Raw genomic sequence first — 24187 nt, 5'->3', positions numbered from 1 at the left:
AAGAACATCCCATCTAGCCAATGTAAAGGCACGTCTGTATTTTGGGATGGTTAGTTTAGACAAATATGAAGCTGGAGAATCAAAATGAGAAGGGGGAAAATAGGTATACCATGGGCACAGTTTCTTTAAGATAGTCAGGTTGTTTTGTCGTTCAATGTCTTTCAGGCGCTGGCCTATTAGACTCTTTGCTTTAATGAGGCCCATTGATAGTAGGGACTGTGAGTGCAGACCGCATGTAAGGAGTTTTTGCTGCACAGTTTTAAACCACTTGCTTTTGTGAGGGTCTTGCATTACTAGCGGCAGTAGACCAGGAGGATTCAGATTAAGACGAAGCCAATAATTAAATGTTCTCTGCCAGGTCCGAGTTTCCACAGATGGAAGGCAGGCCTCGAGTCGTAATGCTGCGTTTGGAACACAGGAGGGGACACCGAGTATCTGCCTTAGAAATTTGGACTGGACAGTTTCGAGACTGGGGCAATGGATCCCCGTCCAGATTTGCGCCCCGTACAGTAACTGCGCCAGAGGTTTTGCTTGAAAAACTTCAAGGGCTGCTGGGATGTATCTGCCCCCTTTCGTATAGAAGAAGCGGGACAGCATCTTGATGCTTTGAGCAGCTTTTTCTTTGGCACATTTTTGATGGACATCCCAGGACCCGGTCGACTGGAAAACGATACCCAGATATTTGAAGGCTTTGACTTGTTCAATTGTCTGGTTATCCATCCTCCAGCTGTACTGTCTGTGTTTCCTTGCAAAAACCATGATTTTGGTTTTCTGATAGTTTATTGCAAGTTGCTCTCTTCTACAGTATGCTGAGAATTCACCTATGAGCCTATTTAAACCTATTCTTGTTCGAGATAGGAGTATCGCATCGTCAGCGTACAAAAGCACTGATATTGCTTTGTCAGCCAGTTTGGGGGCGTGGAAGTCCGGAGATGACAAACAGTTAACCATATCATTGATGTAGATGTTGAATAGAGCTGGGGCCAGGATGCAACCTTGTTTGACCCCCTTACTGACAGGAACTGGTCCTATAAGATGGCCATTTAACGAAGTTCTTACATGCAGCACCGTGTCTTTGTATAAACAGCTGATCAGAAATAATAGTCTTTTGTCTATGCTAGAGGTGCTCAATTTGTCCCAGAGTCTTACACGTGGAATTGAATCGAAAGCAGCCTTTAGATCGATAAAGGCTGCATATAACACCCCACGGGATTTTTTGGCATATTTGTCAATTAAATAGGCTAGGGTGAAGCAATGGTCTATGGTGGATCTGCCTTGCCTGAAACCCGCTTGCTCTTCCGCTAGAATAGCTTCGGTTTCCAGCCAGCTAGTTAGCTTGGTATAAAGATGTTTGGCATATAGTTTGCTGGGTATAGGCAGAAGGCTGATTGGTCTATAACTCGCTGGATCTGTCATGGGTCCTTTTTTATAGATTGGGATAATTATTGCCTCAGTCCAACCATCTGGGAGTAAACCCGTTGAGTCGATCCAAGAAAATAAAGACGCCAGCAGGGGGGCCCACCAGCCAATGTTGGACTTCAGAAGTTCGGCAGGGATGTAATCATTCCCTGGGGCCTTGTTGTTCTTTAATTGTGCGATTAAATTCTCAACTTCCTTCGCAGTTACTGCTGGCCAATGAGGTAGGTCCTCCAGTTGAATGCATAGTTTGTAATGTTGGGCTTCCTGGTCATAGAACAAAGATTGAAAATGGCGCAACCACTCCATTGGTTCCACTGTACAGATGGAATTAGTACGCTCCTGGTCCAGTAGACCAGATATGGTTCGCCAAAAGCAAGTAGTATCTTTCTCGTGCGATGCCTTAACCAACCTGTGCCATGCGGCTCTTTCAGCTTCCAGTTTCTTTCTCCTTAATAATTGTTTGTACGACCGTCTCAGATAAATATAAGCATTAAGTAGGAGGGCAGTCCCTGATTTCCTGTATCTCCGGTAGGCTGTTCTCATTTGTCTCCTTGTTTGCCTGCACTCCAGGTCAAACCAGCTAGCTCCGTCCTTTGCCCTCTTTGTAGCGGAGCTATGTATCGCTGTTGTTAAATGAGGTTTCAATCTTTCCAAGAGTAATTTAAAGCGTTCCATAATCGCAGCTGCTGAATTTCCTGATACAATAGCGGAGCGAATAAGCTTTAACTCCACTGACTGAAGAAGGAGGGTTAGGTTTTCATTCAATATTGGGGACCATTTGAGTCTTTTGGGGGCAGGTATATCCAAATTTACAGAAGGTATATATTGTGGCTCGGCAATAGAATAGTCAAAAGGCCCACCTGCAAGCTCTAAAATTAGAGGTAGGTGATCACTCAGAGTATTATGGCCCACTTGAAACTTCCTTATAAAGCTGTGAGCAAATCTTGAGATTAAGATATAATCTATAACACTTCCCCCAGCCTTGGAGAAATGGGTATATTCCCCGGGGCGGTCCCCCTCTATATTGCCGTTTAATATCAGCAGTTCCCTCCGTCTAGCAGCCTGCACTAAGCAGAGACCTGGGAAATTACTTCTACTATCTTTGGACAGACGTGTCGCGCCAATATCCATCTGTTCTTCAGGGTCCATAAATTGGTTGAAATGAGTGTATAGACTGTTGTCATCTGTTCCTATACGAGCGTTGAAGTCTCCACACACAATAGTCAGGGCAGACGGGTAAGTAGATTCGAGAGGCTCTAAGAACGCCTCTAGCTCCGCCCATGTAGCCTTAACAACGGGTTTTTTTTGGCCTGGGGGAATATAGACATTGACCAGCAAGAGAATAGTTCTCTTGAAGCTAAGTAGAGCGGCTGTTGCTAAGGAATTGCAGCTGGGTAGGGCTGTTAGAGAGTGCGCTAGCTCCGTGGAAATGAAGCAAGCTAGGCCACCACTAGATCTGCCGCCCCTTTGAGATGGAGAGGCAGGCAGGTAGTGGCAGTTATACCCATTAAGAAATATAGGGTCATTCTGCCATGTCTCCTGAAAGAAGATGATGTCAAATTGCTTAAGGTAACACAAAAATTGTTGATTATTTTTCTTGGCGTGCCAGCCCGCGATATTCCAAGACAGCACTTTTAGGCCCCGGGCCCTTCGGGGAGCTGGATCTATGTCACCACCATGTCCAGCAATTCTTTGGTGTCTAAAAAAACACACCCGTTGGTTCTTTTCGAGGCTGGCTGCTTGGAGAGAGTGTAGTGATCCTCTTTTCTTGGTGATTTGGGGCTAGATTTTGGAGTTGGGGGGGAAGCTAATTCATTCGGAGACAATTTAAGATAGCTGTGCCAGGAGCTTTGAGGTTTCACACCTTGCTTTGGTCTTACTTTATTGTACATCACAGGGGGCTCTGATTGTAATTCCACGTCTACACATTTAAAGGTGCCTCCCACTGTCTTCTTATCCACCAGACATTTGGGAGATATGGGCTGCACATAAGGGTCCTTCATTGTCTCACCTTGATCATCCTTTTTTTCTAGTCTGCTTCGAAGTAAATCAAGTCTTTTCAGGATCTTTGTTTGAGCTGGAGAGTGCAGTGACCAGAATCGCTTTATCAGCGAGAGTTCTTCCTCCCAAACGGAGTCCTCACTATCCCACGTGGGAGGCCCGACGCCAGTTGGATGTGAGGCTTCCTTTTTTTCATTTGGTGCTGTTTGGTGGGGATGATCCTGCTGGAGCTTATGCTTTCTATTTCGATGGTTTTGGTGGTTGGTTTTTTCCCTTTTGTGAACTTCCACTCCTATGCTCTTGGGCCCTATCAGAGAGGTTGCAGGTGCTCTATTTTCAAATATTCTTAACAGAACTATTCTTTCTTTTTTGAATAGGTTTTTAGCTCTAAAAATGAAACTGGCCAGATTGTGATCTAAAAAAGTAATCAATGCTCGTACCGAGCAATCATCTTGATGTAGATACTCTATAGCGGCTATGTCAGTTGCTTTTACTACCCCCGGAAAACTTTGCAGGAAAACTTTGTTATCAACAGGATTATTTTCCAAATCATGTGTGCGCTCTCAGAATGTGACCCTTTATAAATGGTTTCAGAAACTAGGATTATTTAAATTGCTTTAATAACAAAAGGGAGGAAATGAACAAGAGAGGATCAGGTTTCTGTATGCTGGGAAACTTGATAGGTCAGTGTACAAAACTCACTACAGATCATGCTTGCTTACAGCTGTTTTCTCTGATAACAGTGCACATTATAGTAATGACTCTGCAGCTTTATCGCTTGTGCTTCAAGAATATTTTAATTTCAATAAACATGCCTTTAAAGAGGGGGGTTCCAAAAGTCTAAGGATGCAGCCAAACATATAAAAGTATGTTTGTGTATATATACATTTATTTTGTTTATTTATAAAAATATTTATAGACTGCCCCTTCATATAAATTATCAGGGTAGTATACAAGAAAATTGACTAGTACTATAAAACATTGAACAGGCTGCTGGCATAAAAAGATCTTCAAGAGGCATCTGAAACATATAGTAGCAAAACTATTGAACAGCATGGAACTGGTAAAAGTACATGGCTGGCTTCTAGTTGAAGTTAGCTGGGCTTCTGAAACACAGAAGAATGGGAACTAACAGTGCTCGTCCACATAATCTCAGAGACTGAGATATAAAGGCTCAGGAGGTCACTAGGTATACAAACAGCTATACACACACACACACACACACACACACACACACACGCATATGTGTTTATGTGTTAAATATGCATGTTCATAGCTGCGTGTGCACATATTCTTTATGGCATTTTAAAATAATTTTTACCTGCCTTGCAAGTTATCCACCAGCTCCAGATTGCCTGATATTTGGAAACTGAAATGGTGGCACACAGAATACAATGCATACAAGACCAATATATCTAATTATTAGTAGGGGGTTGCCCTGATCCCTTCTATGCATTGTGTTCCACTCCAAAGTGACTTAAAATCAGACTCCAAAACGGCCTTAAAATGAGGTGGGTGAGAGCTATTCTAATCCCACACTGTGAATAAGTTTGGCACAGATAAAGACACATCTGAATGAACAGTTTATTGATTTAAACACACACAATGCCACACTTCAGTCTCTTCCCTACTGCTCAAGTAGCCAAATTAACAGGTAGTTAAGAGACTATAACATTTAATTGGATGGACACAAATATTGATTTATGTCCAACTTTTTACAATTAAGACAACTGCAGAACAGTAAAAATAGTATTTCTGTCTCTATTCTCACCCTGAGTGTAAAAGAAAAACCACCCCCTACTACGTACTATAAAAATGAGATACTATGATGCAGCAACTACAGAACAGGGTTATCGAAAACCTAGTTAATCCCAGGTAATGATATGAAGTCACTGATGGATTGCTTTAGTACTAGCGCTGAACGTATTATTTTGAAGGTATCTTCTCTTATCCGATAGTTCCCTCTGGCATTAGAGCGAAAATCCTAACTGACAAGCCTGAGATAAAGCCTACTTTGTTAAGTCTTTGTAATGCCTCTAATGCCTGGTTTCACTTTTCTCTGAAACTGAGGTGCCTCTGATACGTTTTCTCCCTCTCAGACTTTTGATGTGAAATGCAGCAACAGCATTCACGTAGCTCTCAATCGACCCTGTCATGGTAACAAATTGGTGTGACTCTGCAATTTGAAATGCACTTTTTATGGCAATACTCCAAGCTCAGAGTGATTATGAATGGTGCATGTGACTGAGCAACACAATGTGTTTCCCATGCGGTGTTCTGGGATTAATTCTACTCACAAACAAAAACCCTACAGCCAGTAATTGGCCATAGGATCACTCTACAGTCATGTCTCTACGTCATATCAGAAGCCCCTGTTTGGCAAACAGGGAAAATTCTGGATGAAGGACCAGCATGTTCAGGGGTTGCATGAGGACAACTTTCTGCTGACAATTGTCTCTTCCTACAATGCTTCCTACATTGCTTTACAATGCAAAGATGCGGATGGCGCTGTGGGTTAAAGCACAGAGCCTAGGACTTGCCGATCAGAAGGTCGGCAGTTCGAATCCCTGCGTGAGCTCCCATTGCTCGGTCCCTGCTCCTGCCAACCTAGCAGTTCAAAAGCACGAAGTGCAAGTAGATAAATAGGTACCACTCCGGCGGGAAGGTAAACGGCGTTTCCATGCGCTGCTCTGGTTCGCCAGAAGCAGCCTAGTCATGCTGGCCACATGACCCGGAAGCTGTACGCCGGCTCCCTCGGCCAATAAAGCGAGATGAGCGCCGCAACCCCAGAGTCAGTCACGACTGGACCTAATGGTCAGGGGTCCCTTTACCTTTACCTTACAATGCTTTCCCACCTGTGAGTTGCTGAAAAATAATAGTGGCTTGAATCCCAACAAAGGCAGCATACACACCATTAATTAAAAGCTCACTCCACTGCAAAAAATCCTGTGAAATGTAGTTTGTTAATGGTGCTGGGAGTTGTAGCTCTGTGAGGCATAAACTACAGTCCCCAAGATTTCGGGGGGGGGAGGAGGTAGGTGTGTGCACTGCCAAAGTTGGCAATAGCATGATATTCAGTGCATTAAATTTGTCAAAAGTAATAGAAAACTTTTATTAGGTGACTAGCTGTGTGATATAAAGAAGAATTTTTGCACAGGCAGCCAACTTTTCTGTCTTTGATGCAAAAAAAATGAGCTTTTAAAAATGTTGCCTGATTTTGCAGGGGTGGGGGGGAGATCTTTGTGTTCTCTTATGCCAACAGAAGGTGGGTCTAGTAAACGCTTGACACATTCATTTTCATCAAAGAAAAAAAATCATTCCAGCACAAGCAAACATGGGATTTCCTTAGCTATCAAAGTGTGCTCCTCTAGGGAAAATAAAAAAATATTCACTGGAACTGAGGTCGTAATCCTTGGCCTCAGTAAGACAAGCAAGCAGTATAATCCAAAGAAGCACAATACACTGGGGATCATTCACATTTCAGGGTAGAGCACATAAAGCAGGAGAAATTAAATGTAGCACTGTGGCAATCATCCTGCCAATGCAAGCTTTTCAGCTTGCCAGATGGAATTATTCACCTCTCTGCCCCTGCTGCTTTGGGACTTCCTCTGACCCCACCCCAGTTTTGGAAAGGTGTAGGAATAGGAGGGGAGGGGAAGTCTCGTTGTGCTACTGGGATACGTTAGTTGAATCCCAGTATGTTTCTTAGCATGTATATATTGAGGTAGCTCATCTAGATGAATATAATGCCACATTGTTGTTGTACATCTCATCCTTTTCTGGAAAAGAACACCTCATCCCTTGACAGAACTTTCTTTTTTTTTAATCAATTCCTTTCAATTAAAATATCTGTTCTAGACCAAAAAGTGCCTACCTGAAGATTTCAAGCATGGCATTTTGAAGCACTGCCTATTTATACTGTGGAGCAGTGAGAAATGGAAGAGCCATAGATCAGTGGTAAGAACAGATGCTAGAGGTCCTGTATTCAAGTTACTGCCACTCTCATCAGGTAGCAGGCATGGGAAAGACCCTGACCTGGGATCCTAGAACAGTGTTTCCCAACCACTGTTCCGCGGCACACTAGTGTGCCGCGAGATGTTGCCTGGTGTGCCGCGAGATGTTGCCTGGAGGGAGGCGGGCGAGTCGGGCGGCGAGAGGCGGGGCGGCGGCGGTGAGGAGAGGCCGCCCAGCGCGGGGCTCTCGCCGTCTGCCTGCCTGGCTGCCTGCGAGCTCGGTGGGCAGCGCCTCCGTCCGCAGCGCCCGCCTCGCGGCTCTCATTCCCTGCCCCTGCCAAAGCTCACCCAGCCAAGCCGCGCTCTCCTTCCTGCCTCGCTTTGCTGCCTCCTCCCCCCCCCACCCCCAAAGCTTGGAGGTTCCCCGGCAAGGGGGAGGGGGAAAAATTGAAACTTACACTTTCGTGCGTCCCTCCCGGCGTGACGCTGCGCGCTGACGTCACGGGGCTGTAATGGTGGTGTGCCTCGAGATTTTTTTCATCAAACAAGTGTGCCTTTGCCCAAAAAAGGTTGGGAAACACTGTCCTAGAATACCACAGCCAGTCAGAGCAGATGAGTTAGATGGATAAACAGACTGACCTAGTATAAGGCACCTTCCAATGCTAAGTGAGTCCTCAGTGAGCCTTTCAATTCCCCATGAAAAAGAGGGTTGAAGCCTCAAACACTTTAGTCTCTTCATTTTGAAATGGGAGTATATACACATTAATGGCTTAAGATGTGGCAATGTTGTTTCCCTCAGCAGCGTATGAAGTCACATTTGCAAGCTGCTGTAGACATCAGAGAGAGGGCTCGTGTCTCTTCACCAGATGCACATTAGGGTTGTGCAATAAATCGCCAAACCCTTGAGTATCGTTATTGAAATAACATTGTGGTAAGTGTTTCAACAAGGAAATATACTGGTGAACAAAAGTCTTCACCGGGTATCTTTCTACTTAAAGGTAAAAGTATCCCTGACTGTAAGGTCCAGTCGCAGATGACTCTGGGGTTGCGGTGCTCATCTCGCTCTATAGGCTGAGGGAGCCGGCATTTGTCCGCAGACAGCTTCCGGGTCATGTGGCCAGCATGACTAAGCCGCTTCTGGTGAACCAGAGCAGCACACGGAAATGCTGTTTACCTTCCCGCCAGAGCGGTACCTATCTATCTACTTGCACTTTGACATGCTTTCGAACTGCTAGGTTGGCAGGAGCTGGGACTGAGCAACAGGTGCTCACCCCGTCAAGCCCTACTGAATTCAACGAGGCTTATTCCCAGGAAAGTAGAAGTTTAGTTGAACTCAGTGGGACTTATGCATGCACAGGTTGTACTTAGACCTCTGAGTGGGGAAGCAGATGCAACTTGACTAGTAAATTACTTAAACTACTCTTAAATTGGTTGGAAATATATTAAATATAATATATGGAAGTTTATTTAATATTTGTATTAAATCTACTACTTCTTTACCATTTAAGGCCCTCCTCCGCCGCAGGAAGCCTCGTTAAGGCCCTCGGCACACCCTCCGCCATTGTGGGGAGGTATGGCAAGACCCTCTGCCACTGCAGAGGCGTGGCAAGGCTCTCTGCTGCGGGGAAGCCCAGTGCACCCTCCACCACTTTGGGAAGGTATGGTGGGACCTCTGCTACCGACATAGATATATGCATATATCGTGATATATCAAGATACCATGATATTTAGCTGGTGATATATTGTGATGTTGAAAATCAGATATCTTCCACATTGCCTGATTTGTTTTCCTGCACCTGTAACTCCTGAACTGAAAGTTGTTATCTGCACATACACAAAGGCTGTCTGAAATGTACACACCTCAGTTTATTCACAGCTTGCATTTTCAAATTAGATGGAAGCTCATTTGAGGAGAAACACATCAAAGGAGTATTTCTTGAAAAAATGCAAGACACAGGTAGATTGTGGGCAACTCAGAAAGCTGTGGGAGCGCACTGGAGCAAACGGCAATGTGCATATAGCATGAGAGTGAATTAATATGACAAAATGAATGGGATACACATTAACAATTGATATAGATGTTGTTGGACTCCAATTCCCATCAGCCACAGCAAGCATGGCCCACGCTTAGGGGTGATGGGAATTGGAGTCCAACAATTTCTGGAGGGAACTATATTGGCTACCCCTAGTCTAGAAGCAACTAGAAGCTGAAGCAAAGTGGGCAGGGACCTGAAATATCTCTTTGATGGGAGGCAACTAGGTGTCCCGTAAGAGTACAGATAGTATGAACATTTGCCCTCTAGCATATTTTATTAATAAATGTTTTTATATGTGTGACACATTTTCTTCCAAAAGGGGCTTCGAGTCTCAGAATTTTGAATTCCCAGGAGCTGCGAAAATCAAATAAACAAGTTCAGCATCTTGATAGATGAGGTCTTGTAAACCATGATTTATCTATCGTGCAAGATTATCGAAACATGATGCCTGTGGAGAGCTCAATGATGTGTTAAAGATCTTCAGCTTTGTTTCAAAAGTAGATGTGACACCTAATGATTTAAACTGTGATGTATTTTCAGCCAAAGAAACCCAGACTGCTGAGGTGCCCACACACACAAAAATGAAGACAGAGACCTAATTAAGTGTGCAAAGTCAACAAGGCTTTTTTCTATTTTCAACATATTTGCATTTCTATGAAACATGACCATTGGTTAATGGTATTATAATTAAAGTGGTACTCGAAGATGGAAGTTTAATACTGGCATAGAGCAAATGAAATTTTGAGCAAGTTACATATCACTGGAGTGGGAAAGCAAGTAGTTCGCTCTTACTCAATTGCAGAGTTGGGGTGTTTCCCCTGGTAACACCGTACTACACAGATTTGTATTTACTTATAATCCACCTGTCCAGTGCTTTTTTCTGGGGGGATGCAGGGGTACACATACCCCTAAACATTTTGTGAATCTAAGTTTGACCTCATTGAGGGGCAGTATTTCTATATGAGTAGGAAAATGAGAGTACCCCTATATTTTTTTTAAGAAAAAAAGCACTGCATTTGTCTCCCCAAGGGAAATGTCCAAGCTGCTCATGAAAAAGGCATAATATTGTCTTAAAACTGCAGTATAAAATCAGTATAATCAAATACCAGAGAAAAGGAGAATAATTCCATAAATACAGCTAAATGGGAATATAACCACATCCAATGAAAATGTTATACTCTGGTGAGAAAGAGACAGACTATCCTTTTTTCAGAAAAGCAAAGGCAGGGTTTTTTGGGGGGGCGGCTGCTCATGATGTGTTTATGCACCTCTCTGTTATTTCACAGAGCTTGGTATTGATTTAAAACACTGACGGGAAGCCTTGTCCTCCCATATGTTGTTGGACTACTTCTCCCATTATCCCTGAGCACTGGCCATGCTGACTAAGGCTGATGGGAGCTTGAGTCCAGCAATACTTTGAGGGCCACAGGTTTCCCACCCTTGATTTAAAGACATGTTTTACAAATGTCAGCAGTGGGGCCAAACTCACTATGAGAAACAAAGCATCTCTCAAGAAAAACCATCTCCAGCCTTAGTAGCTATGGCTTTGCTTTATGCACTGAGAAGCACAAACATGTGTTCCATTTCTCCAGCCCAACTTCTGGACAGAATGGCTCAATGCAATGCTGGACCTGCCCTAAAGATATTTGGTAGCAAAACGCTTACTCAAATGCTCTCTGATTCAAACTCCATTGAAGTTTTGAAAACTGTGCAGAACAACTGTTTTGGCAAAATATACTGTCTACCATCAGGAATATCAGCAGCTTTTCATACAGCATCCAGGTGGCCAACAATTAAGACAAGAGCAAACTGAACTCAGTTAAAGTATATCTTTAAAAATTGCTGCTATGCCTATTGAGTGTTTTCCTGCTATATGAAATTGGGTGATAACCAGCTATGGACAGCAGCTTGCCAATTATGTTTTGGACTATTATTATTTTACAGAACCGTGCTCCGTTTGACCTTGAATAAGAGTCAACTAAGGAATAGCTCAGTTGGTAGAGTATAATTTCAGGGTCGTGGGTCTGAGTCCCACATTGGGCAAAAAGATTCCTGCATTGCAGGCGGTTGCCCAAGATAAGCTTGGTGGTCCCTTCCAACTCTACAATTCTAGGGATTGGCTCTTCTGCATAGATTTAGAAACACTCACTCACTAGTGAATCTCCCCCCTCACCATGTACAGTCATTTTGTAATTGCACACCATTTCAAGTACTTTTGTAACACATCTCTGAACAATTCCTGCACAAGTCCCATGGAAACAAACCGAGCTGAGATTTCTCAAAACAGATTTACTGAGAAAATTTATGGGATTTCCTTTTTCTTTTTCACACACCCCACCCCTTGAAAAAAAGGAAATGATATTCTCCAATAATTTTTTTTGTTATTGCCACCAACATTCCTCCAGAATGACACTAGGGCCAGGAGGATGCAAAATGGCAGCCAGGCTGCCAACACACTTGGCTGCAGCTGCCACTTGTAGTGTCAGAGGGGGAGAGTGACAGAGTCGAGCTACTGCCACTACTAATGGAAAGCCCCACTCCCATAGAAAAGTGTTCAATAATTTCTCCTCCTCCAGGTCCACCACCACCACCAATTTCTTTGCCTATAACTACAATAGATAATTTTGAGAGGCCACTTGCACCCAGTTCTATTCAAACACTCCTAATGATGAGGCTCTTTTTTCCATCTCTTTGTTACACAGTATTGACATGTATTCTTGATACTAAGCTATGCAGCACATTATCAACATATTATATTTATTCTGGATTCAGTTTTTTGCGGTTTTTTGTCCTATGATTTAGGAACAGCTACTTATTTTTACTGGTCATGACGAAGGGCAGAGGAAAATCTTTTCTTTTTACACATACAACAAAACAAAAGAGAGCCATGGTAGTATCTTAAAATACATTTTGTGAACCTCACACACAGAGCTAACAAAGTAAAGATAGTTATTTGTTTTCATCAGAGGCAGCACTGTCAAATACATACTAGACAATATCTGTCTAATTTATGACACAAGCCAGGCAAGGATGTAAATAATACTCACCAAGCCATCCTGATCCAGAATTAGGAATACACATGTCTGTCTCAGCACTGGGCAATACAAATCCAACCACAAAAACTTCCACCCCGTCAGCCATTAGCGCCATCCCAAGAACAAAGAAGAGGGCCCACTGAAAACGTCCATGCCCACATTCTTGAATGATGAGCTCATACTGCTGTGCCAATTCTTCTTCATCAGCTTTTCTCTCCGTTTCCAGTTCAAGACGATCTTTGTAGTCGTCTCGTACGGGCTGACCTAAGGCTCCGATATCATCCTTGTTCTGAGTCGCATTTGGGATTCCCTGATATTCCCCCTCATAAATCTCATCATCTTCATCATGCCCTTCAGTCGCGTCACTTGATCCTTCATCTTCATTCGCCTCCCCACCGTAATTTCCTTCTTGGGTATAGTATTCATCATCTTCTCTGCCTTGGAATCTATTGTAAGATCTTTCCGTATATTCGTCTTGAGCCTTCTCTACAACTGCATTCCCTTTCCTCCCTGTCTGTTTCTTGACTACCTTGGCAATGTCCTGAGCCCCTCTCACTAATGAAGTATTATCTTCCATCTTGTAAGCTCCATCCATCTTGTGTTAATCAATGTGTGACTGAACTGATTCCGTGTGCAAGGGAACTATTATGTGCTGGAGAGCAGCAGCAAGAGACTCTCAAGACACATTCGGTTCCAAAACAAGATCTAGGAGAAGAAAAATAAACACAAGAAAATATTTTAAGTTTTGTTTGTTCTGCATAGAATCACAAAACTAAAAAAGAACACAGGATCTACAGTCACCGTTGCTCAAGAGGCAAGACTATCTACCCACCAATTCCCCATGGATTAACCCACACTATTGCTAACCAAGAGTGCACCAAAAGCAGAGAACTGGTGCACTGCAGAAAGGCTCCTGCAGAGTAAATAGCTCCTGATGACACAAGGAAGGAACCCGAAAGGGGAAAGCAAAAAATGTTCAGGTATTTTTTCTGGCTTCTCTCACTTACATGCAGTAGCGTCACTTTCCAACACACAGCTTAAGACACATGGGTTTGTGTGTCACGAACATATTACAGATACAAATATGTATTATGAAAGGTAACTGAAGCATTTCCAAAAAGAAAACAGTAGCTTGATATATAGTACTATTTGCTGTTCCTCATTCGTATCAGTCCTGCTGTTTATAATGAAGAGTGCTGCTGAATTTTGAAATTCGTCGTTTGGAAGACCTAATAACAGCAACTGGTAATGTTTACCTCAAAATACAAGGTGAGGATTACAGCCACATTTCATTCTAAGGTTTGGATTTCAGTCCAAATGGGAGAAGTCAGCTTCTTCTTCCTTCCCTTCCTGTCTTATTTCAAACACCCTCCCACTCTCTTGGGAGGGAAAAAGCTCTACGCCCCCCCCCCAGCTCCCTGATGTTTCTTTCCTTCCACCTACCCAGAATGTAGCTATGACTGCAAGGTAGCCACCAGGAGTGCTGGAAAATGTAGTTTCCCCTTTACTATTTCCCAGGGCTTCTGTTTTCCAAGTATTGGGGGAGTAGTCCATTTTCCAAAGTGTATTTAGGAATGTAAACATAATCACATGCTCAATGAATACATCAGAGGGATAGCAAAAGCATACACGCTGACTCTACTTCTCTTGACCAAGTGTTCATCCAAACATGTAGAGCACTTGTAGATACAAAATTGTGCACCTTTTGTGTCTTTCCAAGCTTTCAGATCCTTAATTTTAGGGTACAAGAAGATTGCATTCACTGAATGCACTTCTGTGCATTCATTTAAAGCAATATTGTTGCATAAAACTGTTCATCCACCTCAAATAACATGGCACACTGTGGGGATTTGGTTTTCACTGTGAAGGAAGAGTGGGGAACTGCAAGCTTGCATGTCGGATTCATTCCCTGGGGCTCTCCTGCTTACGCCTCCCCTGCTACAATCAGGCTTGCAAAAAAGCATTTATTCGCTCCTATCAAAGTCCTGTTTCAAACAGCAGAAGGGAATTACGGTAACAGAAAGGGGTATGCAGCTGGGAAGGGGAGGGTTTAAAGCATAACTGTTGCAGAGAGATGGGCCAATCTTCCCAAAGAGTCCATTTGGGGATGGCCAGGTGAGCCCTTCCCTCCACCCCTCAGGGACAATCTGCCAGAAGATCACTCCTATTCTGGCTGCTAGAAAAAAGTTGAAATGCTTTTTTCAAGCCGAATTTAATGCCTGTTTGTATGCAGTATTTGTGAGTGTGGCAGTATTCTTTCTCTCTCTCTCTCTCTCTCTCTCTCTCTCTCTCTCTCTCTCTGTGTGTGTGTGTGTGTGTGTGTGTGTGTGAGAGAGAGAGAGAGAGAGAGAGAGAGAGAGAGAGAGAGAGAGATGCAGGAAAGTGTTCACACTCCATTTTGTCTTGGCTATGCACACTGTTGGCCTATGGCTCCCAAGCAGTTAGCCATGAGGGAATGCAGCACTCAGGTTGAAAAAACTACCCCACACCTGCTGTGAAGTCTTCACACTGTCTAAGGATTCCAACTTGTGTTCTTAAGTGTTTCATCTACAGTCGTACCTTGGATCCCAAATGCATTGTGAGTCAAATGTTTTGACTCCTGAACGCCGCAAACCCAGAAGTGAGTGTTCCGGTTTGCAAACGTTCTTTGGAACCCGAACATCTGACACAGCTTCTGATTGGCTGCAGGAGCTTCCTGCAGCCAATCGTAAGCCTCGCCTTGGTTTCCGAACATTTTGGAAGTCAAATAGACTTCCAGAATGGATTCTGTTCGACTTCTGAGGTAGGACTGTATAAGAAATTAATGACACTTGAAGGCCAACACATAGTGAAGGCAATCCAATTAGAAAGAAAGCCACACATCTTTACAGGCACTGAGACCTTCCTCCCAAACACTCTTATCACAATGATTTAGAATTCTGCTAAGACAGAAAAAGGGAGGAATTGCAGCCACACAATAACATTTTCCAATGATTAAGTGATAGTGTATTATGTTCTGAGAGCAGCTCATGAGTGAAACATCTTTGATTTAAAATCTGCCTGACATTTCCCAAAACATCTCATGAAAACGACACTGTAAAGAAGGTGACCTCAGCATGCAGAGTTTGCGTTGTGCAATATATCATGTAAAGGTAATGTGATTTTGTGTAATTCATAACTGAAAACTTAGCCTGACAAGAAAATGCTGGAAGTCAGGATAGGGAACAAGAGAACTGATTCTATCCAAAGCCTACATACAATACTGATTATTAATTTTGCCTCATATTCCCTCACAAAGCTAAATCACTTTGTGATCCTTCAGCGTTTCATTACAAGCAGTTCTTTCTTCCCGTTCTTCTCTGTTGTTGGGGGGAGGGAGGGCTGAAATTTTTCAGGAACTGGCAGGGACAGTGCCCCTCATTTTCCACACCTGAGGCAAAATGGGAAAGTGCCTTCTACCCTACCGAAGCTTTTTTTAGTTGGGTTGCATGGCAGTGCCTGCAAAGCAGCAGCAACGGATTCCAGCTAGTTCTCACGAAATCTCATGCACGGTGTGAAATTTCTCAAGTTCTCAGCAACATCTCGCAAGAAGCCACCACTGCCGCTGGTGCTGCTTCTCTGCACCCATGGAGGTGCTGCCTCTTGGATTTCTGTTGCCAAAGGCAGCTGCCTTAGCCCACCTTATGGGCAGCCAGGTCCTGGGAACAGAAGATGTTTGGGGAGGGGGAAATAGTGCTTAACAGAGAAGCAACAGAGGCAGCTTCCTGTCCTCCACCCCACACCCTTTTTGGACCTGTTTTTCTGGGTCTGTGAGTGGCAACAACCTCTAATCTACTCTACAGTGCCTCAAAAATGAGCTGTCATGTGCAGGCTGCCTTAATTTCTAAGGCTCTTTGAGGAAGGAGCAATGCAGTAGAGATGGACAGACCTCAACTCAGGGCCCTTCCAGACATCCTTTTTATTGCATATTCATAATTATCTGTGCTCATGATATTAACAGGGCATTCCACATGATCGCTCTTTCAATCTTGCTTGTGCCTGCAAAACTTGTCACACTGCTTCATTTTCAACCAGTGCTTAACCCATAACTCCCAGACTCCACATTGCAGCTTTGGTTTACCAAGAACTTGAACTTATTTCTTAATACATTTTGTTTGGATAATCTTTGCAAAATTCAGGTGGTGAATACTTAATGGCTCCCTGAGGGGAAGGGTTATCTTTAGGCCCAAAGTGCCTCAGTACTCATGGATGCAAAGTTATAGGTTAGTCTTGCCTGCTTGTACCACACCTGATAATTTAGTATGACTTGGCCAGATATGTGAACTGCCTCCACTAAAAGTATAATATTGAATATTGATATTGAAAACCGTATATTGCACTGCCCTAGTATACAGTTCTTAGGATGAAAAGGTGTTTTTCATAAATTGTGTATGAATAAAGGTGTTATGTTAGTATTAAGGGTGTGCTTTCAATATAGTTGGTTTTGAGTTCCCCAAGGTATCAAGCAGCAGTATGCACACTCTATGTTAATTGTGTGTTCCTTCAGTTACAAAACAGACCCTTTGACACTTTATCTTATATTCTGATAAGAAGGATGGATAGGAAGGAATCCTCATAAGGATGGCACTTATATGTAACAAATGATAATACAATATTAATGTTCAGGTATATGCTGAATCTCTTACAGAATATATGTGATTTACTAAGATGTTTTTAAGTCACAGGAACAGTCTGAGAACCAGATGTAAAGATGATCTCATTTTATAATTGATGTTATATTTAGTATGTCTGCTGGTATGAATGGATATGAATGTCTGAAGTATGAATGAGAACCGGATGGTTAGTGGGTCTGAAGAATAAATGAATAAATAAAGTTATTGAATCAAAGATAAAGAACTGCTTAAATTAATTTAAATGACTATTGCATTGAAAGGGACGCGGGTGGTGCTGTGGGTTAAACCACAGAGCCTAGGACTTTCCGATCAGAAGGTCGGTGGTTCGAATCCCCGTGACGGGGTGAGCTCCCGTTGCTCGGTCCTTGCTCCTGCCAACCTAGCAGTTCGAAAGCACATCAAAATGCAAGTAGATAAATAGGTACCGCTCAGGCGGGAAGGTAAACGGCGTTTCCGTGTGCTGCTCTGGTTCGCCAGAAGCGGCTTAGTCACGCTGGCCACATGACCCGGAGCTGTATGCCAACCCCAGAGTCGGCCACGACTGGACCTTGATATCCCGCTTTATCACTACCCGAAGGACTCGAGCCCGAAGTGGCTAACATTCTCCTTTCCCTTCCTCCCCCACAACAAACACTCTGTGAAGTGAGTGGGGCTGAGAGACTTCAAAGAAGTGTGACTAGCCCAAGGTCACCCAGCAGCTGCATGTGAAGGAGCGGAGATGCAAACCTGGTTCACCTGATTATGAGTCTACCGCTCTTAACCACTACACCACACTGGCTGGACTGAGATAAAGAACCATTATCAAACTATTGAATATTGAGCCAGCTAAACAGGATGGATGAACAGTGAACCAGTTACTGGACTGTGCAAGACAGGATGAGCAGTATGACAACATGTCTGGGTGAATCAGGGGACAAAGTGAGAAGATGATTGAGATAAATGACTGTTCTTACAAAAGACATGTTGAAAGAAACATGCTATTCATAAAGACAGTATGACAACATAACAGAAAACAGACTGTTTTCAACTATAACTATTCTTATCTATTTGAGGAACCAGCATGACAACAGCTATCAACCCCCTTCAATACAAGACAATGTAACCATACGGGGACCCGAACCTTGGGAAGGCCTGGTGAACTTTGTGTGCTGTCCTACCTACAGGGGGATGCCATCCATAGACTCTTAAAAGAGACTGGCCATCTCTTTTAGTGGGTCCAACCATCTGGTAGGTATGAAAGGAATGAATGAATGAGTGAATGAGTTCTTATTGCTTATTGCTTGTTAAATAATAAAGGGTTGTACTCTTATGAGATTTATGTCATTTTGTCTTTCTTGAAAACGCTCTGATAAAAAGGAACTTAACTCTGTTTTCATTACACAATGGTAAGCCAAACAGTGGCTTACTGAGAGGAGAAACATGTTTGCTTACAGAGAAGAGTTTGCAGCTACTTTGCTCCTCCCTGGTCTTTTTCACTGCTATAGCAGACTACACTGAGCCAAGGTTTGGCTTAGCAGGCTATCCAATCCAAGACTCGTGGCTAAGCTCTCTCCGCACAAACTATGAGTGCTAGAAGGAAGAGCACTCCCTGCTGCAAGGCCCATTTCCACCTGGCCTAGGAGGCGGAGCCCACACTCACCCTAAACAGCTAAAAGGCTCCTGGGAGACCAGAGGGACATTGCTGGAATAACTCTTGGGTTGGGGCAACTGGCTGAAATGTTTTAAAATGTTTTAAAAGGTTCTAATTTTGGTTCCTCTGCTTCATTTTTGTTGGGTTGGTTAAATTGTTTAGTTGGGGCTGGAGGTTACTTTAATTTGGGTATAATGGTAAACTGTTTATTATTGTTGTTGTTGTCGTTGTTGTTATTGGTTTCTATTGATTTATTGGTTGGTTGGTTGGTTGGTTGGTTGCTTGTATAGGGTATTTTGTTTTCTAATGTTTGTTGTGTTTTTATATATGATGTAAGCTGCACAGAGTGGGGAAACCCAGCCAGATGCACAGGATATATATATATATATATATATGCGCCAAAGTTTGAAGTTTGCTCTTGGCTTTCAAATTTGGCTCACTGTGTCCTGTGAACCAGCCTAATTCCCCCTAATCACATTTAAAACATCATTTAAATCAAGAATGGGCAGTCTTTGGATTTGTGGGATCCACTTTTTACTAGAATTCTGAGATCCACTAATCAGAGCCAGGTGCAAAACAAGTCAATCAGCATCTGCATAGATCAGATATTCTAACACAAAACTCTTGAAGTGGCTAGCATAGATGCACAAACACCTCATATTTTACAAGTGAGGAATACTGTCACTAAGAGGTAAGGACAAGGCCAGCCATCATGGGGACCTGGATATTTTAACAAGTTATTTTTGCCTCAGACCCCAAATTTCCCCATCAAGCGGGTGCAATAATAGGTGTGTCTTGGCATGGCAAAACAAACACAGCAGCAAATCTGCTTTTATGGAAATGTAACATCTGGCTTTGAACAGTGCAATAATTCAATTTAAGGTAAAGGTAAAGGGACCCCTAACCATTTCTAAGCTGAACAGAGCGAGCCTGGAAAACAGCAATGGGGCAAGTTCAATGCCTCAATGGCATGAAGAAGAAGAAAAAAATCTCAATCTCTTTGGTGTTATATTATTGTCTCTGCATCTCTGCTATGTTACCTGCCATGAATCTGTTTATCTGGGATAAGGTTTCTATCTTTTCAGAAATTACACTAAGCATTTCTGACATGGATGCAGTATTTCCAAATATATATGTTATGTACTGAAGTTCTCACCCTGGGCCAGCAGGGGGATACTGTAGGTAGTTATGCATATAAGGGATCGAAAGTGACATTCAGTGATTGGATAGTTTTAGAAAATTGTTACCGTTATGTTGTACTGGAGCTCTATATAAGCAGGCTGACTGAACCCTTCAGTTCAGTTCTGTTCTGGCCTGTGAATAAACAAGAGCTGTTTGAATAATCGCTGTGTCGTCTGATAAGTTCACCCACAACTTAACAATATATGTATTTTCTTTCTGAACATTTCCCACATTTCATCTTCCCACTTTTAAACGCATTTCATAATTTATGTTGAAGAGATAGTGAAGCAAAAGAGCAGCTGGTTTACACATCTGCCTATTCACACTAAGAAATGTGAGTTGTTAGAATACAGCAGTGCTCCCTAACGAATGTTCCTTCATTTGGATGAAAAACTCCTCATTTCAACTTCTTTAAAGCAATAAAGCAACTTCTAGCTCACACCTCAACTCAAACTCCAAACTCTTTGTCATTGTAACTGGCAGACAGTCGAGGGAGAGAGGCCTGCCCATTTTGTTGTCTGGCACAGAGCCACTTCCTTTGCTACCTTAATGACCCATACTTAGAGGGCCATTACCTCACCAGGAAGCTCACCTGGCTATTCCAGGAATTGAATCCATGATGGATCCAAGAATTAGGAGGCATACAGCCTACCCACAGACACACAGCCCACAAACTCATAGCAGTATGTTTCCTCATCATAATTCTTTCCCCTACACCAGGGGTCAGCAAATTTTTTAAGCAGGGGGCCTGTCCACTGTCCCTCAGAACTTGTGGGGGGACCGGACTATATTTTGAAAAAAGAAAGAAAGAACGAGTTCCTATGCCCCACAAATAACCCAGAGATGCATTTTAAATTAAAGGACACATTCTACTCATGTAAGAACACACTGATTCCTGTACTGTCCATGGGCTGGATTTAGAAGGCGACTGGATCGGATCCAGCCCCTGGGCCTTAGTTTGCCTACCCATGCCCTACACTTTTAAAAGAAGCTTTAAAAAATTATTTCATCATTAAAAAAAAAAAATTGCCAGATTTGTCTGGGGTCTGTCTGTTAAGTGACTTAGAACATTGAAGGAAGGAACTGACTGGCAAACACGTAATGCTCACTGGAAGGATCAAATGATGCTCATGGCCCTTCAATGGTGAACTAGGAAAGAAACAGCAAAGCAAGCACATCAGAGAATGGATCAATGGGTCTGAGCATGGAAAGGAAGGCTACATTTGAAAAGAACAGAAGAGCTTCCTTTTGCTTGGAGGAAAGAATGGCATCAGTACTAACAATGAAGTTACATAACAAACGGGTAAACATAGAGCCAAGTAATGGGTAGCTTTAAAAAATAACAACCAATGCGACAAAGCTTCTTCCAACATTTTGCTGGCTGCGCATATAATGTGATTTATTCTGATTGTGTCAAAATTTATTTCTAATTGATTGTTGAGTAAGGAACAAACTAGAGAGCATTCTCCCCAAACAGCTTTGTAATTAATAGGTCTTCACTTTGAGGTCTATTCATGTTATCCATATCACCCGTGAAATATATATGCTCTGCATGTTGCTATAGCTGAAATTGGATTTCTTTCTTTCATTTTGCTATGACTATTAGGAATTGCAGATCAATCTTTGAGTTTTTGTGCCTCCCCATTCCGATCTGCATTATGCAGCATGTTATCACAAGGCAGCAAGAATCATGTCCAGCTATGTCTGCTGCTGTTAGATAACTGAGCTCATTTGTACAACCACCCTTCCTACATTCCTACTGTAACAGGGGTTTCCTTACAGTAACTGCATGCCTTCAGTGTGCAAAGAATGAGCATCATCTTTCTTTCTTTTTTGCTTAGTCATGGAGATGAATTGTAACTGCAATTTTAAAACAGTTGCTAAAGTAAATATGAGAAAAGAGGAAATGCTATTAGTGAGGACTTTCTCACAGATACGAACTGTTATTTTTAATTCTTAACCTATCTTTCCTGGTGTCTATGCACATATAAGTCGTGCTGTGTGTTAGGAAAAGAGCAACAAACAAGTTAAGAAATCACATCAAAAAGTATGCATAGGCTGAAACTGGAGTACTAAAATGGGAAATATTACATTACTAGTCACGATGTACATACCTTTATAAAATAGAAGCTGAAATACAGCAGATGTGTCAGATCTAAATGTTTTAGAAAAGTGATCCCACTGTTTTTGCTGAAATCAACTAGTTTTAAATATATCTATACCTGGCCATCTATATAATTACGTTTAAGCAGAGGTTGCACCATAAGGGGAGAGGCTTTGAAGTGCTGGGGACCTGAACGCCACCTGATACATTAATCCTTTACATCTAGAAATGCAAATTAAAACAGGTACACACAATTCTGAGAAGATGACAGCTGAGTAGGAAAGAGCTATATGATTGCTACAACAGTCTCTCCATAGGAGAATACAACACAGGGAAGTGGATTTCATGCCTCTGGGTGTACTACTACTGCTACTACTAATAATAATAATAATAATTATTTATTTATACTCCGCTCATCTGGCTGGGTTTCCCCTGCCACTCTGGGCGGCTTCCAATGAAATATTAAAATATAATAATTAATCAAATATTAAAAGCTTCTCTAAACATGTCAGGGTTAACCTAGGGTTGCCTTATTTCAAGAAGTAAAAATTCGGACACCCCCAAAGTTGCTGAGCTTGGTTTCTTGGTTTACTTGCCAAAGATCCAGGACAAACCGCTGCCTTCCGAAAATCCCCCCACCCCCGGTCATCACTTCGGCCTTTGAAATCCCAGACGTATTTGAAAACAAGTGAGAGGCTAATAAATTTACATGGCCCCAAAGAGCCTTGCAACCTGATCCTATAAACACCAGAAACTGATCCCATTGTGTTCAGTGGGGCTTAAAGGTAAAGGGACCCCTGACCATTAGGTCCAGTCGTGACCGACTCCGGGGTTGCGGCGCTCATCTCGCTTTATTAGCCGAGGGAGCCGGCGTACAGCTTCCGAGTCATGTGGCCAGCATGATTAAGCCGCTTCTAGTGAACCAGGGCAGCGCACGGAAACACCGTTTACCTTCCCGCAGGAGCGGTACCTATTTAACTACTTGCACTTTGTCATGCTTTCGAACTGCTAGGTTGGCAGGAGCATGGACCAAGCAACGGGAGCTCACCCCGTTTCAGGGATTCGAACCGCGACCTTCTGATCAGCAAGTCCTAGGCTCTGTGGTTTAACCCACAGCGCCACCCGCGTCCCTTCAGTGGGGCTTATTTCCATGTAATTTGCATAGGGTTGCAGCTGTACTTGTGCCCTGACTGGGATAAGGAGAAGCTGCTATTTAGGAGTTATGTCTACCTTCACAATAATGTTTGGGTTGATTTTTAATAGTAGCCACACTAGGAGCAACTGCTGCTGAAGCCAGAAAAAGTCTTCTTCACCAAGATCTTGGCAGGACACATACAGTAGAAGACAACAGAATCTTAACGTGGTACGGTAGACTGCACCACTTCAAACTCCAAGTGGGAGATATAAATAAACATGTCCGGAATGTTTGGGGGTGTTGGATGACCAGGACATCTCACTTGTTAATCATGTGATATCATAACGACATCAGGTGATTGACAGCACTTCACAAATGCCTGGCAGGCAGTGTGTTGCTTCCAAAGAGCCAAATGTAAGGCTGGCAAAGTTCTTTGCACAGTGTTTCCCCAAAACCAACCAACCAACTGGAAATTGCTGCACCTGCAAAACCCCTTTCAGTCAAGCCCCACCTGCCGCACACCTGACATAATATACATAGGGCAGTGGCCGTGGCTCACCCACAACAAGCTTGCAGGTCAAACGGGGAGGCCTGGTGAGCCACCTTAGAAATACATCACATCTCATCATAGCTGGAAACAGCTGGCTTCTTTGCCTGCACATTCTCCGATTCTGAGCTTTTGATGGGCAGCTGAAAAATCACTGTTCTCTCTCCTTTATCTTTAAATGAGACTTGGACCAGATTGCAGAGGGCCTTCTCGGCAGTGACGCACTCCCTGTGGAACACCCTCCCATAATATGTCAAGGAGATAAAGAAATACACAATTTTTAGAAGATACCTGAAGGCAGCCTTGTATTGGGAAGTTTTTAAAGTTTGGCATTTTATTATGTTTTTATATTTTTCTGGAAACTGCCCAGAGTGGCTAGGGAAACCGAACCAGATGGGCAGGGAAGAAGAAGAAGAAGAAGAAGAAGAAGAAGAAGAAGAAGAAGAAGAAGAAGAAGAAGAAGAAGAATGTCATTCTAATAATATTGTCCTTC

At 42.9% G+C, this 24187-nt stretch overlaps 1 protein-coding gene across 2 annotated transcripts in view; it reads right to left on the bottom strand.

Annotated features, from left to right (window-relative positions):
- SV2C (synaptic vesicle glycoprotein 2C) overlaps window positions 1-24187 on the bottom strand; it is a 95442-nt gene that overhangs the window by 54122 nt on the left and 17133 nt on the right. For both annotated transcript variants that reach the window (XR_014012864.1, XM_081212817.1), the window contains exon 2: window positions 12457-13149. Coding sequence is in view for 1 of the 2 variants with exons in the window: in XM_081212817.1 (XP_081068943.1) it covers window positions 12457-13039 (583 nt within the window). In the remaining variant the exon portion in view is untranslated. The remainder of the gene's footprint in view (window positions 1-12456; window positions 13150-24187) is intronic.

Source organism: Podarcis bocagei (assembly GCF_964188305.1).
Source record: "Podarcis bocagei genome assembly, chromosome: 11".
In the NCBI taxonomy this organism is placed as follows: Eukaryota; Metazoa; Chordata; class Lepidosauria; order Squamata; family Lacertidae; genus Podarcis; species Podarcis bocagei.
The sequence above is the reverse complement of the archived record's forward strand: the minus strand, read 5'-3'. Positions and strand labels throughout refer to the sequence as shown.